We start from the raw sequence: 17,411 nt of genomic DNA on the forward strand, positions 1-17,411 counted from the left end.
GTAGGGTACATGCAACTCATACAGGGAATATCACTGGAGTGCCTGGTTCTGGCAGCCAGGGGAAATTGTACCTTCCACATAAGGCCACTACTTTCAAGATCAGGAGACATAGTTGACCTACTTAATACATAGAGACAAACACAGAGTCATACAAAAAGAGGAGACAGAGAAATATGTTCCAAGGTGCCTCAGTGGCTCAGTGGGTTAAGTCTCTGCCTTCAGCTCAGGTCATGATCTCAGGGTCCTGGGACTGAGGCCCGAATCTGGCTCTCTGCTCGGCGGGGAGCCTGCTTCCCTCTCTCTCTCTGCCTGCCTCTCTGCCTACTTGTGATCGCTCTCTGTCAAATAAATTAATACATACATCTTAAAAAAAAAAAAAAGAAATATGTTCTAAACAAAAGAATAAGACAAAATCTCAGAAAAGGAACTAAGCAAAAACAGAGGTAAGCAATCTACCTGATAAACATTTCAAAGTAATGGTCATAAAGATGATCACTGAACTTGGAAGAAGAGTGGATGAACTCAGTGAGAACTTTAGCAAAGAGACAGAAAATATTAAAAAGAACTAATCAGAGCTGAAGAATACAATAAATGAAATGAAAAATACACTAGAGAAGCCAATAGTAAATTAGAGAATGCAGAAGAATATAGCAATGATCTAAAAGACAGGATAGTGAAAATCATTCAAACTGAACAGCAAAAAGAAAAGGGAATTTTTTTTTAAAAGATTTTATTTATTTATTTGTCATAGAGAGAGAAGCGAGAGCGAGCACAGGCAGAGTGGCAGGCAGAGGCAGAGGGACAAGCAGGCTCCCCGCCAAGCAAGGAGCCCGATGTGGGACTCAATCCCAGGACGCTGGGATCATGACCTGAGCCGAAGGCAGCTGCTTAACCAACTGAGCCACCCAGGCATCCCAAAGAAAAGGGAATTTTAACAATTAGGGTAGGTAAGGGACCTCTATGACAACATCATGCTAGTGGGCATCAAAATAAAGCCAGAGTAGACATATTTATATCAGAGAAACTAGACTTTAAAAAAAAAAGATTTTATTTATTTGAGAGAGAGAGAGTAAGCAAGCACAGTGGGATGTGGGGGGCAGAGGAAGAGGGAGAAGAAGACTTCCAGCTGAGCAGGGAGCCCAATACGGGACTCAGTCCTCTGACCGTGAGATCATGACCTGAGCTGAAGGCAGACACCTAACTGACTAAGCCACCCAGGCTCCCCTCAGACAAACTAGACTTTAAACCAGACTGTAACAAGAGATGAAGAAGGACACTGTATCATAATAAAGAGGTCTATCCAAAAAGAAGATCTAACAATTGTAAATATTTATGTCCCCAACTTGGGAGCACCCAAATAAGTAAATCAGTTAGTAACAAACATAAAGAAATTAATTGATAATAATACAATAATACCAGGGGATTTTAACACCCCCACTTACTGCAACAGAAAGATCATCAAAGCAGAAAATCAAAAAGGAAACAATGGCTTTCAGTAAGACACTGGACCAGATGGACGTAACAGATATATTCAGAACATTTCATCCTAAACCAGCAGAAGACTCATTCTTTTTGAGTGCACATGGAACTTTATCCAGAATAGATCACATACTGGGTCACAAATCAGCTCTCAACAAGTAGGCCTGATTGTGTTGATCCAACAACAATCAAAAAGACTGAGATCATACCATACATATTTTCAGACCACAACTCTATAAAACTTGAAGTCAACCACAAAAAATTTGGATAGACCATAAATACATGCAGGTTAAAGAATACCTCAGTAAAGAATGAATGGGTTAACCAGGAAATTAAAGAAGAAATTAAAAAAAAAAACATGGAAGCAAATGAAAATGAAAACATGATAGTCCAGAGTCTTTGGGATGCAGTAAAAGTGGTCACAAGAGGGAAGTATATAGCAATACAAGCCTACCTCAAAAACCAAGGAAAGTCTCAAATACATAACCTAGACTTACACCTAAGGAGCGAGAAAAGGAATAGCAAATAAATCCTGAACCAGGAGAATAAGGGAAATAATAAAGACTAGAGCAGAAATACATTATAAAGAAACAAAAAAATACAGTAGAATAGCTCAATGAAACTAAGAGGTGGTTCTTTAAAAGAATTAGTAAAATTGATAAAGCTCTAGCTACATTTATCAATATGAAAAGAGAAAAGACCCAAATAAATAAAATCATGAATGAAAGAGAAGAGATCACAACCAACACCATAGAAATACAAACAATTATAAGAGAATATATAAATTATATGCCAACAAATTGGATAATTTGGAAGAAATGGATAAATTCTTAGAAACATGCAAACTACCAAAGCTGAAACAGAAAGAAATCCTGTACAGACCCATAACCAGCAAAAGAAACTGAATCAGTAATAAAAAAATCTCCCAAAAAACCAAAGTCCAGACCCACATGGCTTCCCAGGGCAATTCTACCAGAAATTTAGAGAAGAGTTAATACTTATTCTTATCGGGACACCTGGGTGGCTCAGTGGGTTAAGCCGCTGCCTTCAGCTCAGGTCATGATCCCAGCGTCCTGGGATCAAGTCCCACATTGGGCTCCTTGTCCAGCAGGGAGCCTGCTTCTCTCTCTGCCTCTGCCTGCCACTCTGCCTGTTTGTGCTCTCTCTCTCTGACAAATAAATAAATAAAATCTTAAAAAAAATACGTATTCTTATCAAACTGTTCCAAAAAATAGAAATGGAATGAAAACTTCCAAACTCATTCTAAGAGGCCAGCATTATCTTAATTCCAAAACCAGAAGGTGACCCCACTAAAAAGAATTATAGGCCAATATCCATGATGAATATGGATGCAAAAATTCTCAACAAGATACTAGCAAAATGGATCCAACAGTACATTTAAAGAACTATTCACTATGATCAAGTGGGATTTATTCCTGGACTGAAGGGGTGGTTCAATATCTGCAAATCAATCAATGTGATATACCACATTAATAAAATAAAGAGCCATATGATTCTCTCAGTAGATGCAGAAAAAGCATTTGACCAAGTCCAGCATCCATTGTTGACAAAAACCCTCAACAAAGTAAAGATAGAAGGACCATACCTCAATGTCATAAATGCCATATATAAAAGACCCTCAGCTAATATCCTCAATGGGGAAAAAACTGAGAGTTTTTCTTCCACTGTCAGGAACAAAAAACAGAGACGTCCACTCTCACCATTGTTATTTAACATGGTACTGGAAGTTATAGCCTCAACAATCAAAATAAAAGCCATCCAAATCAGCAAGGAAGAAATCAAACTTTCACTATTTGCAGATGACATGATACTCTATGTAGAAAACCAGAAAGACTATCAAAAATTTGCTAGAACTAATACATGCATTTAGCAAAGTCGCAGAATATAAAATCAATATACAGAAATCTGTTGCATTTCTATACAGCAATAACGAAGCCACAGAAAAAGAAAACAAGGAATCAATTCCATTTATAATTGCATCAAAAAACCATAAAATACCTTGGAAGAAACCTAATCAAAGAGGTAAATGAACTGTCTTTTGAAAACTATAGAAAACTTATGAAAGAAATTGAAAAGGACACAAAGAAACGGAAAAACATTCCATACTCATGGATTGGCTGAACAAGCATTGTTAAAATGTTTATCCTACCCAAAGCAACCTACACTTTTAATGAAATCCTTATCAAAACACCAACAGTATTTTTCACAGAACCAAAACAAACAATTCTAAAAGTTGTATAGAACCACAAAAGCCAAAGCAAATTTGAAAAAGGAAAACAAAGCTGGAGGCATCACAATTCTGGACTTCAAGCTGTATTACAAAGGTGTAGTCATCAAGACAGTATGGTAATGGCACAAAAACAGACACATAGATCAATGGAACAGAAAACCCAGAAATGGACCCTCAACTATATGGTCAACTAATCTTTGACAAAGCAGGAAAGAATATTCAATGGAAAAAAGACAGTCTCTTCTATCTAATAAAAGCGAGACTGAGGAGAGCACCTGTGGCTACTTAGATAAGTCCTTTGAATAACTCTTCTGTTGGTTACTGTTTCTATCTAATAAAAGACAGTCTCTCCAACAAATGGTGTTGGGAAAATTGGACAGCAACAACTGGGCATCAGAAGAAATAAACTGGACCACTTTCTTACACCATAGGCAAAAATAAATTCAAAATGAATGGAAGACCTAAATGTGAGACAGAAATACATCAAAATTTTAGAGAGCAATACAGGCAGCAACCTCTTTGATCTTGGCTGAAGCAACTTCCCAGTAGACACGTCACCAGAGGCAAGGGAAACAAAAGCAAATATGAACTATTGGGACTTCATCAAGACAAAAAGCTTCTATACTGAGAAGGAAAAAAAAAAAATCAACAAAACAAAAGGCAGTCTACAGAATGGGAGAAGATATTTGCAAATGACATATCTGATAAAGGGTAGGTACACAAAATCTATTTTTAAAAAGTATCAAGGGCACCTGGATGGCTCAGTGGGTTCAGCCTCTGCCTTCAGCTCAGGTCATGATCTCAGGATCCTGGGATCGAGTCCTGCATTGGGTTCTCTGCTTGGCAGGGAGCCTGCTTCCTCCTCTCTCTCTCTACCTGCCTCTCTGCCTACTTGTGATTTCTCTCTGTCAAATGAATAAATAAAATCTTTTTTAAAAAGTATCAGACTCATCACTTAAAAACCAAATAATCCCTTTAAGAAATGGGCAGAAGAGATGAATAGACATTTTTCCAAATAAGACATCCAGAGGGCCAACAGACACATGAAAAGAGGCTCAACATCACTCATCATCAGGGAAATACAAATCAAAACCATGATGAGATACCACTTCACATCTGTCAGAATGGCTAAAATTAACAATACAGGAAACAATAGAGGCTGGCGAGGATGTGGGGAAGGGGGAACCGTCTTGCATTGTTGGTAGAAATGCAAACTGGTGTAGCCACTCTGGAAAACAGTATGGAGGATCCTCAAAAAGTTAAAAGTAGAACTACCCTACAACCCAGCAATTTCACTATGAGGTTTTTACCCAAAGAATACAAAAATAGTGATTTGAAGGAGCACATGCCCCCCAATGTTTATACGTTTATAGCAGAATTATCAACAATAGCCAAATTATGGAAAGAGCCCAAATGTCCATTGACTAATGAATGGATAAAGAAGATGTGAGATATATATATACATATGTATATATGTATATATATAAAGAATGAAATCTTGCCATTTGGAATGATGTGGATGGAGCTAGAGTGTATTATGCTAAGCAAAATAAGATAAAGACAAATACCATATGATTTCACTCATATATGGAATTTAAGAGACAAAACAGATGAACATATGGGAAGGGGAAAAAAAGAGAGGGAAGCACACCATAAGAGACTCTTAACTATAGAGAACAAACTGAGCATTGATGGAGGGGAGGTGGGCAGGGGATGGGCCAAATGAGTAATGGGTATTAAGGAGGGCACTTGTGTTGAGCATTGGGTCTTGTATGTAAGGGATGAATCACTAAATTCTACTCCTGAAACCAATATTACATTTATGTTAACTAACTAGGATTTAAATAAAAATTTGAAAAAGAAAAAAACAAACAAAAAACAAAGACTACAACAAGAGAAAAAGAAGGGCATTGCATAATGATATAGGAATCAATCCAATAAGAGAATACAATCCAGTAAGAGAATACAATCCAATAAAAGAATTTTGTCTTTCTTTGTGTGTAACCTTCCATAAACAGAACATGAAAGTACCTAAATATATACAACAAATATAAACAGACATAAAAGTATAAATCAACAGTAATATGATGGTAGGGAACTTTAGCACCCCACCTACATCAATGGATCAGCCAGACAGAAAATTAATAAGGAAACAATGTCTTTGAATATTAGGCCATATGGACTTAGAACATTCCATCCCAAACCAGCAATATACACATTCTTTTGATGTGCTTAAGGAACATTCTCCAGGATAGACCATATGTTGGCCACAAAACTAGTCTTGGTAAATTTAACAAGATTGAAATAATATCAAGCATCTTTTCTGACCAAAACGATATGAAACTAGAAAAAAATGGAAAAAAAACCCCAAACATTTGGAGGCAAAACATCATGCTACTAAACAACCAATGGAGTAACAAAGAAATCAAAGAAGTAAAAAAAACATGGAAACAAAGGAAAATGGGAAACACATTTCAAAATCTTTGGGATGCAGGAAAACAAGAAATCTTCGGGATGCAGCAAAAGTAGTTGTAAGAGTAAAGTTTATTGCAATACAGGTTTACCTCAAGATACAAGAGAAACTCAAATAAATAATGTATCCTTACACCTACAGGAACTAGAAAAAGAAGAACAAACAAAGCCCAAAGTATAAGGAAGGCATACTGAAGATCACACTGGAAAAAAATCACATAAAGAATAAAAGCAAAAAAATAGAAAAGTTCAAAGAAATTAAGAACTGGGGGTTGCCTGGGTGGCTCAGTTGGTTGGGCAACGGCCTTCCACTCAGGTCATGATCCTAGAGTCCCAGGATTGAGTCCCAGGATCGAGTGCCGAATCACACTACAGCTCCATGGGGAGTCTGCTTTTCCCTCTGACCTTCTCCCCTCTCATGCTCTCTCTCACTCTCTTTTAAATAAATATATAAAATCTTTTAAAAAATTAAGAACTGGTTCTTTGTAAAGCTAAACACAATTGATAAATCTTTAGCCAAACTCATCAAGAGAAAAAGATAAAGGGCCTAAATAAATATAATCAGACATGAGAGAAGGAGTTACAACCAACATCATGAAAATACAAAGGATTATAGGAGACAACTACAAAAAAGTTACATGCCAACAAATTGGATAATCTAGAAAAAATAGACAAATATCTAAAAACATACAATCTTCTAAGAATCTGAAAGAAATAGAAAATCTGAACAGATTGATTACTAGTAGTGTAATTGAATCAGTAATCAAAAAACTCCCAACAAACAAAAGCCCAGAGATAAATGCTTCATAGGTGAACTCTATCAAACATTTAAAGAAGAGTTGATACCTATCCTTCTCAAACTATTCCAAAATATTGAAGAAGAAAGAATGCCTCCAAATTCACTCTACAAGACAAGCATTACTCTGATACCAAAACCAGACAAAGGCACTACAAAAAAGAAAACAACAGGCCAGTATCTCTGATGAACACAAATGCAAAAATCCTCAACAATACATGCTAAAATATTAGTAAACCAAATTCAACTATGTATGAAAAGGGTCATTCCCCATGATCAGGTGGAATTTATTCCAGGGGTGCAAGCATGGGTCAATATCAGAAAATCAGTCAATGTTACTCATTATATAAACAAAATAAAATATAAAAAAATCATATGATCATCTTAGCAGGTGAAAAAAAATCTGACAAATTTCAACATCCATTCATGATAAAAATTCTCAACAAAGTGAATGTAGAGGGAACATACCTCAACATAATAGAGGCCATATATGAAGGGCACCTAGGTGGCTCAGTCAGTTAATCAAATGCCTTTGAATCAGGTCATGATCTCAGAACCCTAGGATTAAGCCCTGAATCAGGTTCCTCACTCAGTGGGGAGTCAGCTTGTCCCTCTGTTCCTCTACCCACTTGCATTTTCTCTCTCTCAAATAAATAAATAAAATCTTAAAAAAAAATTGCAGCCATATATGATAAACCCAAGCTAACATACTCAGCAGAGAAAAGGTGAAAGCATTTCCTCTAAGATCAGGAATAAGAGAAGGATGCCCACTCTCATCACTCTTTCCTTTTTTTTTTTTTTAAAGATTTTATTTATCCATTTGATAGAGAGAGAGAGCACAAGCAGGGAGAGCAGGAGGCAGAGGGAGAAGCAGGCTACCCGCTGAGCATGGACCCCAATGCGAGGCTCAATCCCAGGACTCTAGGATCACGACCTGATCCAAAGGCAGATGCTTAACTGACTAAGCCATCCAGGTGCCCCTCACTCGCCTCACTTTTATTGAAGATAGCTCTGAAAGGACCTAGACAAAGTATTAGAGAAGAAAAAGATTCCAAATTGGTAAGGAAGAAGTAAAACTGCCACTATCTGAAGATGACATTCTATATACAGAAAATCCTAAATATTTAGGGACACCTGTCAGTCGGTTAAGCAACTGACTCTGGATCTCAGCTTAGGTCATGATCTCAGGGTCATAAGATCAAGCCCCACCTTAGGCTCTACACTGGGAGTGAAGCCTGCTTAAGATTCTCTCTCTTCCTCTCCCCCTCTGCTCATGTACATGAGTGCTCTCTCTCTTTCAGAGGGAAGAAGGAAGGAAGGAAGGAAGGAAGGAAGGAAGGAAGGAAGGAAGGAAGGACCTTAAATATTTTTTTAAATACAAAAACTAGGGGATGGGGCACCTGGGTGGCTCAGTGGGTTAAAGCCTCTGCCTTCGGCTCGGGTCATGATCCCAGGGTCCTGGGATTGAGCCCCACATCGGGCTCTCTGCTCGGCAGGGAGCCTGCTTCCCTTCCTTTCTCTCTGTCTGCCTCTCTGCCTACTTGTGATCTCTGTCAAATAAATAAATAAAATCTTTAAAACAAAACAAAACAAAACAAAACAAAAAACTAGGGGTGCCTGGGTGGCTCAGTGGATTAAAGCCTCTGCCTTAAGGTCCTGGGATCAAGCCCCGCATTGGGCTTTCTGCTTGGCAGGGAGCCTGCTTCCCCTCCTCTCTCTCTGCCTGCCTCTCTGCCTACTTGTGATCTCTGTCTGTCAAATAAATAAATAAAATCTTTGAAAAAAAAAAAAAACCTAATAAATGAGTTCAGTATATTTGTAGGATAGAAAATTAATATATAGAAATCTGCTGTGTTTCTATACATTAATAATGAACTAGCAAAAAGAAAAATTAAGGAAATAATCCCACTTAAAATTGCTCAAAAGAGTAAAATACCTAGGAATAAATTTAACTAGATGGATGAAAGACCTATACTTTGAAAACTGTAAGACATTAATGAAAAAAATTAAAGATGACACAAATAAATGGAGGGGTATACCATGCTCACAGATTGGAAGAATTAAAATTGTTAATATGTCCATACTACCCAAAGCAATCTATAGATTCTATGCACTCCCTATCAAAATACCAATGGTATTAAACACAAAACTAGAATAAATAATCCTAAAAGTTGTTTGGAACCCAAAAGACTCCAAATACCCAAAGCAATCTTTTGAAAGAACAACAAAGCTGGATGTATCACACTCACAGATTTCAAACTATACTACAAAGCTATAGTAATCAAAACAATATGGTACTGGCACAAAAATACATGCATAGATCAATAGAACAAAATGCAGAGCCCCGAAACAAATCCACATGTGGTCAATCAACCTATAATAAAGGAGGCAAGAATAAATAATAGGTAACAGATAGTTTCTTTAATACATGGTGTTAGAAAAACTGGACAGCTGTATGCAAAAACTCAAAATGGATTAATGACCTAAATGAAAGACTTGAAAGTATAAATATTCTATAAGAAAACATAGGCAGGGGCACCTGGGTGGCTTAGTCAGTTAGGCGTCTGCCGTTGGCTCAGGTCATGATCCCAGGGTCCTGGGTTCGAGGCCCACACTGGGCTCCCTGCTCACTGGAGAGTCTGCTTCTCCCTCTCACTCTCCCTCTGTGCTCTCTCTCCCTCTGTCTCTCTCTCAAATAAGCAAATAAAATCTTTTTTTTTTTTAAAGGAAAACATAGGCAGTAATCTCTATGATATTTGTGGGATCTGTCTCCTCAGGCAAGGGAAACAAATGCAAATACAATTGGGACTACCTCCAACTAAAAAGCTTTTGTACAATGAAGGAAACCATAACAAAACAAAAAAGCAACTTATTGAATGGGAAGATACTTGCAAGTGATATATCAGATAAGGATATATAATATATATATATAAAGAACTCATGCAAATTGACATCAAAACCCCAAACAATCCAATTTACAAATGGGCAGAGGACCTAAATAGACATTTTTCCAAAGAAGCCATGCAAATGGCCAACAGACACATGAAAAGATGTTCAACAACACTAACCATCAAAGAAAATGCAAAACCACAATGAGATACCACTTCACACCTGTCAGAATGTCTAGTACCAAAAAGACAAGAAGTAGGGCACCTGGGTGGTGCAGTCCTTAAGCATCTGCCTTTGGCTCAGGTCACCATCCCCGAGTCCTGGGATGGAAGCCCAAATCGGGCTCCCTGCTTGCCGGGAAGCCTGCTTCTCCCACTCCCCTTGCTTGTGTTCCCTCTCTCTCTCTGTCTCTCTGTGTCAAATAAATAAAATCTTAAAAAAAAAAAAAAGACAGAAAGTAGCAAGTATTGGTAAAAACATGGAGAAAAGAGAACCATGGTGGTGGGAATGTGAAATAGTGTAGCCACTATGGAAAATAATATGGAGTTTCCTCAAAAAAATTTAAAAAAGGGCACCTGGGTGGCTCAATGGGTTAAGCCTCTGCCTTTGGCTCAGGTCATGATCTCAGGGGCCTGGGATCAAGCCGGGCATCTGGCCCTCTGCTCAGCAGGGAGCCTGCTTCCCCCTCTCTCTCTGCGGCTCTGCCTACTTGTGATCTCTCTCTGTCAAATAAATAAATAAAATCTTTTTAAAAAATTAAAAATAGAAATGATCCAGCAATTCCTTTTCTGGGTATTTTCTCAAGGAAAGTGAAAACACTAATTCAAAAGTATCTATGCAGCAGCCATAAAAAAAAAAAAAAAGAAATCTTGCCATTTACAACAACGTAGATGGGACTAGAGGGTATTATATCAAGTGAAATGAGTCAATCAGAAAAGACAATTATCATATGATCTCACTGATATGTGGAATTTAAGAAACAAGGCAGAGGATCATAGGACAAGAGAGGAAAAAATGAAACAAGATGAAACCAGAGAGAGAGAGACAAACCATAAAAGACTCTTAGGAAACAAACTGAGGGTTCCTGGAAGGGAGGGGTGTGGGGGGATGGGTAGCTGGTGATAGATGTTGGGGAGGGTATGAGTTGTGGTGAGCACTGTGTGTTGTGTAAGACTGATGAATCACAGACCTGTACCCTTGAAACAGTAATACATTATATGTTAATTAATTGAATTTAAATGAAAAAAGATACATGCACTCCTATGTTTATTGTAGCATTATTTCAAATAACCAAGATATGAAAAAAAAACCAATAACCAAGATATGGAAGCAATCCAATGTCCGTTGATCAATGACCGCTGAAGAAGATGCAGTGTATATATATAATATATATTATATATTATCGTATATGTTATATACACACATATACAAACTCTATTGATAAGTGATACTATATATGCTATATGTGATATGATATATGGAATATTGCTCAGACATAAAAAATAATGAAATCTTGCCATTTGTTGCATGGATGTACCTAGAGGGTATTATGCTGAGTGAAATAAGTCAGACATAGAAAGACAGATATCATATGATTTCACTTACGTGTGGAATCTAAAAATCCAAACAAATGAAACAAAGAGGAGAAACAGATTCATAAATACAGAGAACAATTGGTAGTTGCCAGAAGGGATGAGAGTTTGGAAATGGGCCAATTAAGAATTACAAACTTCAAGTTATAAAAAAATAAATTGTGGAGATATAAAGCATAGCATAGGGAATATAATCAATTATACTATAATAACTTTGTATGGTATCAGAAGGTAACTGCAGGAGTGCCTGGGTGGCTCAGTGGGTTAAGCGGCTGCCTTCAGCTCAGGTCATGATTCTGTGGTCCTGGGATCAAGTCCCACATCTGGCTCCACCTGCTTTGTGAGGAGCCTGCATCTCCCTCTGCCTGCTGTTCCCCCTGCTTGTGCTGTCTCTCTGTCAAATAAATAAATAGGATCTTTTCGAAAAATTAAAAAGGTAAAGAACATCTTTTAACATTTTTTTTAAAAAGATTTTTAAAATTTATTTTAGCAGAGGAGGGTCAGAGGAAGTGGCAGATAATCTCAAGCAGACTCTTTACTGAGCACAGAGCCCCACAGAGGGACTCAATCTCATGAACCTGAGATCATGACCTGAGCTGAAATCAAGAGGCAGATGCTTAATGGACAGAGCCACCCCAGTGCCCTAAAGCACCATGCTTTTAACATTTCTTATATGGGGGAAAGCACACACATTTCTTACATGAATGCACTACTTAAAACAAAGTCTCTCAAATTTTGTTTGTCTGAGTAAGCTGATTTCTCCTTCACTTTTTGAAGGTATTTTTACAGGATACAGAATTCTATACTGGTGAGGTTTTTCTCTCCACATTTTAAATATTTCATTCATTCTCTTCTTGCTTGCATGGTTTCTGAGGAGAAGAAATAACAATCATAATTGTTATTTTTATTCCTCTATAGGCAGGCTGTTTTCTCTTCTTCCAAGATTTTTGTTTACTTTGATTTTCTGTAGTTTCAAAATGATATGCCTAGCTGAATTTTTCTTAAAGATTTTATTTATTTATTTGACAGAGAGAGACACAGTGAGAGAGGGAACACAAGCAGGGGGAGTGGGAGAGGGAGAAGCAGGCTCCCCGCTGGGCAGGGAGCTGGACATGGGGCTCAGTTCCAGGACCCTGGGATCATGATCCCAGCTGAAGACAGACGCTTAATGACTGAGCCACCCAGGTACCCCGTGAATGTTTTTATTTATTTATTTATTTTTTTTTAAAAGATTTTATTTATTTATTTGACAGAGATCACAAGTAGACGGAGAGGAAGGCAGAGAGAGAGAGAGGGAAGCAGGCTTCCTGCTGAGCAGAGAGCCCGATGTGGGACTAGATCCCAGGACCCTGAGATCATGACCTGACCCGAAGGCAGCGGCTTAACCCACTGAGCCACCCAGGCGCCCCCCCGTGAATGTTTTTAAAAATTTTTCCTGCTTGATGTTCTCTGAACTTTGTGGATTTGTAGTTTGGTATTTGATATTACTTTGGGAAAATTCTCAGACATTAATGTTTCAAGCTTTTCTTCTGTTTCTCTCTCTTCTTTTTCTTCTGGTTTTCCCACTGCTCATTTTAACACCTTTCATAGCTGTCCCAGGATTCTTAGATTTTCTGTTCTGTGTTGTTGGTACCCCCCCACCCCGTCCATTCCTTGTTTTCTTTGCTTTCAGTTTTGGAGGGTTTTTGTTTGTTTTGAGATATCCTCCAGTTCAGGGACTTTTTTCTCTTTTTCTCTTCTTTTTTAACATATTGTGTTATATTAGTTTCAGGTGTACAATACAGTAAGTCAATATTTCCATACACCACCCAGTGCTCATCACAACAAGTGCACTCCTTAATCCCCATCACTTATTCAACCCATCCTCCCAACCCCCTTCCTCTCTGATAACCATCAGTTTGTTCTCTATAATTAAAAGAGTCTGTTTTTTGATTGGGCTCTCATTTTTTCCCCTTTGCTTATTTGTTTCTTAACAAATATATATACACAAACAATCCACCATGAACACAAATCAGTATGAAAAAAAAATAAGACCAGGCACTGGAATGATTATAGCATATAAAATAATTTTATTTTGGGGTGCCTGGGTGGGTTAAGCCTCTGCATTCGGCTCAGGTCATGATCTCAGGGTCCTGGGATCGAGCCCCGCATCGGGCTCTCTGCTCGGCAGTGAGCCTGCTTCCCCCTCTCTCTCTGCCTGCCTCTCTGCCTACTTGTGATCTCTGTCTGTCAAATAAATAAATAAAATCTTTAAAAAAAATAATTTTATTTAGAGTGTTCACAGAAATGAAAGAGGGAACTAACAATAAAACAAAATGAAAAGATCATTAAAAATGAGAAGTTACACTATCAAGGAAAGTGAAAAGACAACCCACAGAATGGGAGAAGGTATTTGCAAATCATACATCTGGTAGGGGATTACTAACCTGAATATATAAAGAATCCCTGCAACTCAACAGCATCCATTAAATAAATAAATAGATGCACAAATAAATATAAAAAATGAGCAAAAACTTGAATAGATAAGTCCTATCTAAGTCCCAAATAAGATACACAAATGGCCAACAACCAAATGAAAAGAAGTTCTACGTGACTGGTCATTAGGGAAACACAAAATAAAACCACAAGAAGATACCACATCCAATTCAGTTAACAAGAACCTGGGATTTTTGGAGAAATGTCTGATTCTAGGGCTGGAGCAAGGAAAGTACAAAAGCCTGAAACATCTTATAATGCCAGAAAACAAGAAAATGCAAAAAACAAATGGAGATATGTCAAGAGGCATACGAGTGAACTTAAAGAGAGTTCCAATGGCCAAATCTGAGAAAATTTAGGCAACAAAATAAATGATAGTAGTGGATTATAATCAATAGAATTAAATAAGAATCTGTTAATCCATTCAAATATAAATAAAATAATTGCAGCCCTGGGGACCCAGAAAACGCCTCCCAGAGGAGGTGAGATACAACCATTTGTCTGGCTTTGCTTTTGCACAGCGCCTTTGGACAACACAAAGGAGCTGGCCTCTACTTCCCCTGACCCCTAACAGCCCTCTCTACCCTGCACCTCCGCAGTGCCTGCAGTCCACACCACACCCGGAGGCTGTGACCAAGTCGTTCAGGTTCCCTGGGTGTCTCTACACCCCTTAGGGAATGGTGCCCTCCTCTGGTTCAGTGTCAGCAGACAACACTATCCCATTCTTCTGGGTTAACCGCTCTAGGGAGGGGGCAGCTCTGAACTTGGAAGAGGTGAGGATGTGCCAGGCGGGAAGGGCCAAGCTACATAAACGGTACAACCCAGCTGCAAGTCGCCTTAACCGGGCTCCACAAATCAAATTTGTAGCCAGAACCTAGGAAGGACCAAGCCGAAGCTGTGGCCTCTAGGAATTGGCAGCCCATTGCAGAGGCTGGAGGCACTGTAGGACCAGGGTTTCCAGTGCCAGGGTGTGCCTTGGTGTTCTCCAGCATTCACCAGCTCAGAATACCTTAATTGCCTGAAGTCTCAGACCCTCCCCCATAGAACTGGCCTCCCCAGTAGAACATGGGGCTCCCTGAGGGCCTGACCAGACCAACGCACCCGAAAATTCCAAAGCACACTCTGTACAGGGAATACAAATCTAGGATACCAGTGAAGTGGGTGACTTGCCAGATAAACAAAATTTCACCCTTAAAAGGAAAATGATTCAGGAAGTTTTTAAACTTTCAATGGAGCTATTTATTTTATTTATTTACTTGTTTTTTTTAAAGATTTTATTTATTTGACAGAGAGAGAGTGTAAGTAGGCAGAGAAGCAGGAAGAAGGAAAAGGAGAAGCAGGCTCCCCACTGAGCAGAGAGCCTGATTCCACGCTCAATCCCATGGGATCATGACCTGAGCCAAAGGCAGAGGCTTAACATCTGAGCCACCCGGGAGTCCCCTCAGTGGACCTATTTAGAGGAAGAACACAAAGAGATCACTTTGGATTATTCAGTTCAAGGAATGCAATATAAATCTGCATAGATTTATAATCCAAACCAGCCTTAATAATAGAAAAATCACTCCTGCTTAGAATCCTACAGCTCTGTCTTTGGCACTACTTCCTTATCATGCCTTTTGCCTATTCAGAAATGACCGGCATGAAGATGGATCTTAGCCTGCTATAATAAAGCTTGGGTACTATGGGCCTCCCCAGTGCCTTTCAATATTACCATTTATCTCCTTGTGAATTACAAAATATATGTGTGTGTGTGTGTATATACATATACATATACATATATGTGTGTATACATATACATACACACCATTTCCTCAAGCTTATCAATTATGAATACAAAGAGTGTTACACACTCAAATAAATAAAAAAAATAAGGGAGAAGAGGAAACAGAAGTCAGTCAGGGGGATGACTTTTGAAAAACCTAGAGAAGGCAAGGCTGTGATAGAAAGTAATCAAAAGATGAAGTTGATAGTGGCTTGTAGGGCCCAGTTATAAATATCCTTCTATACCAAGCTGTTGTGTCCTTTCAAAATTCATATATTGAAGTTTTAAACCTCAGTACCTCAGAGTGTATTTGGAGATGAGGGTTTTTTTTTTTTAAGATTTTATTTATTTGTCAGGGAAACAGAGAGAGAGAGAGCACACAAGCAGAGGGATCAGCAGGCAGAGGAAGAAGCAGGCTCTCCTCTGAGCAAGGAGCCTGATGTGGAACCCAGTCTCAGGACCCTGGGATCATGACCTGAGCCGAAGGCAGACGCTCAACCGACTGAGCCACCCAGGCATCCCTGGAGATGAGGTTTTATAGAGGTAATGAAGTTTAAATGAAGTCATTAGGGTGGATCCTAATCTGATATGACTATTCTTAAAAGAAGACAAGGTTAGGAGAAAAGACTGCGAAGACAAAGGAAAAAGGAAAGACAAAGGAAAAAGACAGTCACATGCAAGCCATGGCGATAGACCTCAGGAGAAAACAACTCTGCTGACACCTTGATCTTGGACTTCTACCCTCCACCACTGTGAGGAAATAAATTGCTGCTGTTTAGGGCACCCAGGCTGTGGTACTTTGTTATAGCAGTCCTAGCAGACTAATATAGTAGCTAATAGAAGTATCGAGGCAAAAGACAGGAAAAGGCTGCCTTTGTTGTTGTTGTTGTTGTTTTTTAGGTAGTAGAGTGAAGCCTGGACTGTAGTGGAGAGGCACAGATAAAAGAGATAGATCTTGTATAGGAAATTCTGGCACAAGGGTAAGAAAAATATGATTAGGCTTGGGCCAAGGAAATAGTGGGAATGTTAGAAAACAGGCTTATTTCAAGAAGAAGGGGAGGAAAACTCTGTAGGATTTGATCTCTGATTGTCTTGTCAGGAGAAGAGACATGCATTATAAGAGCAAGCCAAGAGGGGCACCTGGGTGGCTCAGTTGTTAAGTGTCCGCCTTCCCCACATATGAACCCCACATTGAGCTCCCTGCTCAGCGGGAAGCCTGTTTCTCCCTCTCCCACTCTCCCTGCTTATGTTTCCTTCCTTGTTTCTCTGTCAAATAAATAAAAATCTTTAAAAAAAAAAAAGAGCCAAGAAATTGAGCAAAGCAACAGTGTGTCAACTGCGTATATTGAATATTTTAATTAGGATTAAAATTAGAACAGAGGCAGCCAAGGCATATTAGACTGAAGGATAAACCAGCAGACAGGTGAATTGAATCAACCCTATTAGCTTTAGGACTTTGAGTCAAGATTATGAAAATGTTTGGCTCAAGGCATTGGCACATTGGCACTCAATAATAAACATTTGTTTTTAAGGATGCCTGGGTGGCTCAGTAGTTGAACATCTGCCTTCGGCTCAGGTCATGATCCCAGGGTCCTGGAATTGAGTCCTGCTTGAGGCTCCCTGCTCAGTGGAGAGCCTGCTCTCCCTCTGCCTGCAGCTCCCCCTGCTTTTGTGTACTCTCTCTGACAAAATAAA

General features: G+C 38.8%; 1 protein-coding gene across 4 annotated transcripts in view; it reads right to left on the reverse strand.

The window, feature by feature from the left end:
* The window catches only part of ZMYM5 (zinc finger MYM-type containing 5), a 76,886-nt gene that overhangs the window by 10,195 nt on the left and 49,280 nt on the right, over positions 1–17,411 (reverse strand). The window contains exon 8 of one of the 4 annotated variants that reach the window (XM_047722849.1): positions 9,329–9,372. The exons of 1 other annotated variant lie outside the window; for it this stretch is intronic. In XM_047722849.1, coding sequence (XP_047578805.1) covers positions 9,364–9,372 — 9 coding nt within the window. In that variant the 3' untranslated portion in view covers positions 9,329–9,363. Of the gene's footprint in view, positions 1–9,328; positions 9,373–12,303; positions 12,349–15,380; positions 15,405–17,411 lie in introns of those variants that run through there. 2 more of the 4 variants (XM_047722847.1, XM_047722848.1) reach the window with 2 other exon arrangements.

This window comes from Lutra lutra, chromosome 3, assembly GCF_902655055.1.
Source record: "Lutra lutra chromosome 3, mLutLut1.2, whole genome shotgun sequence".
In the NCBI taxonomy this organism is placed as follows: domain Eukaryota; kingdom Metazoa; phylum Chordata; class Mammalia; order Carnivora; family Mustelidae; genus Lutra; species Lutra lutra.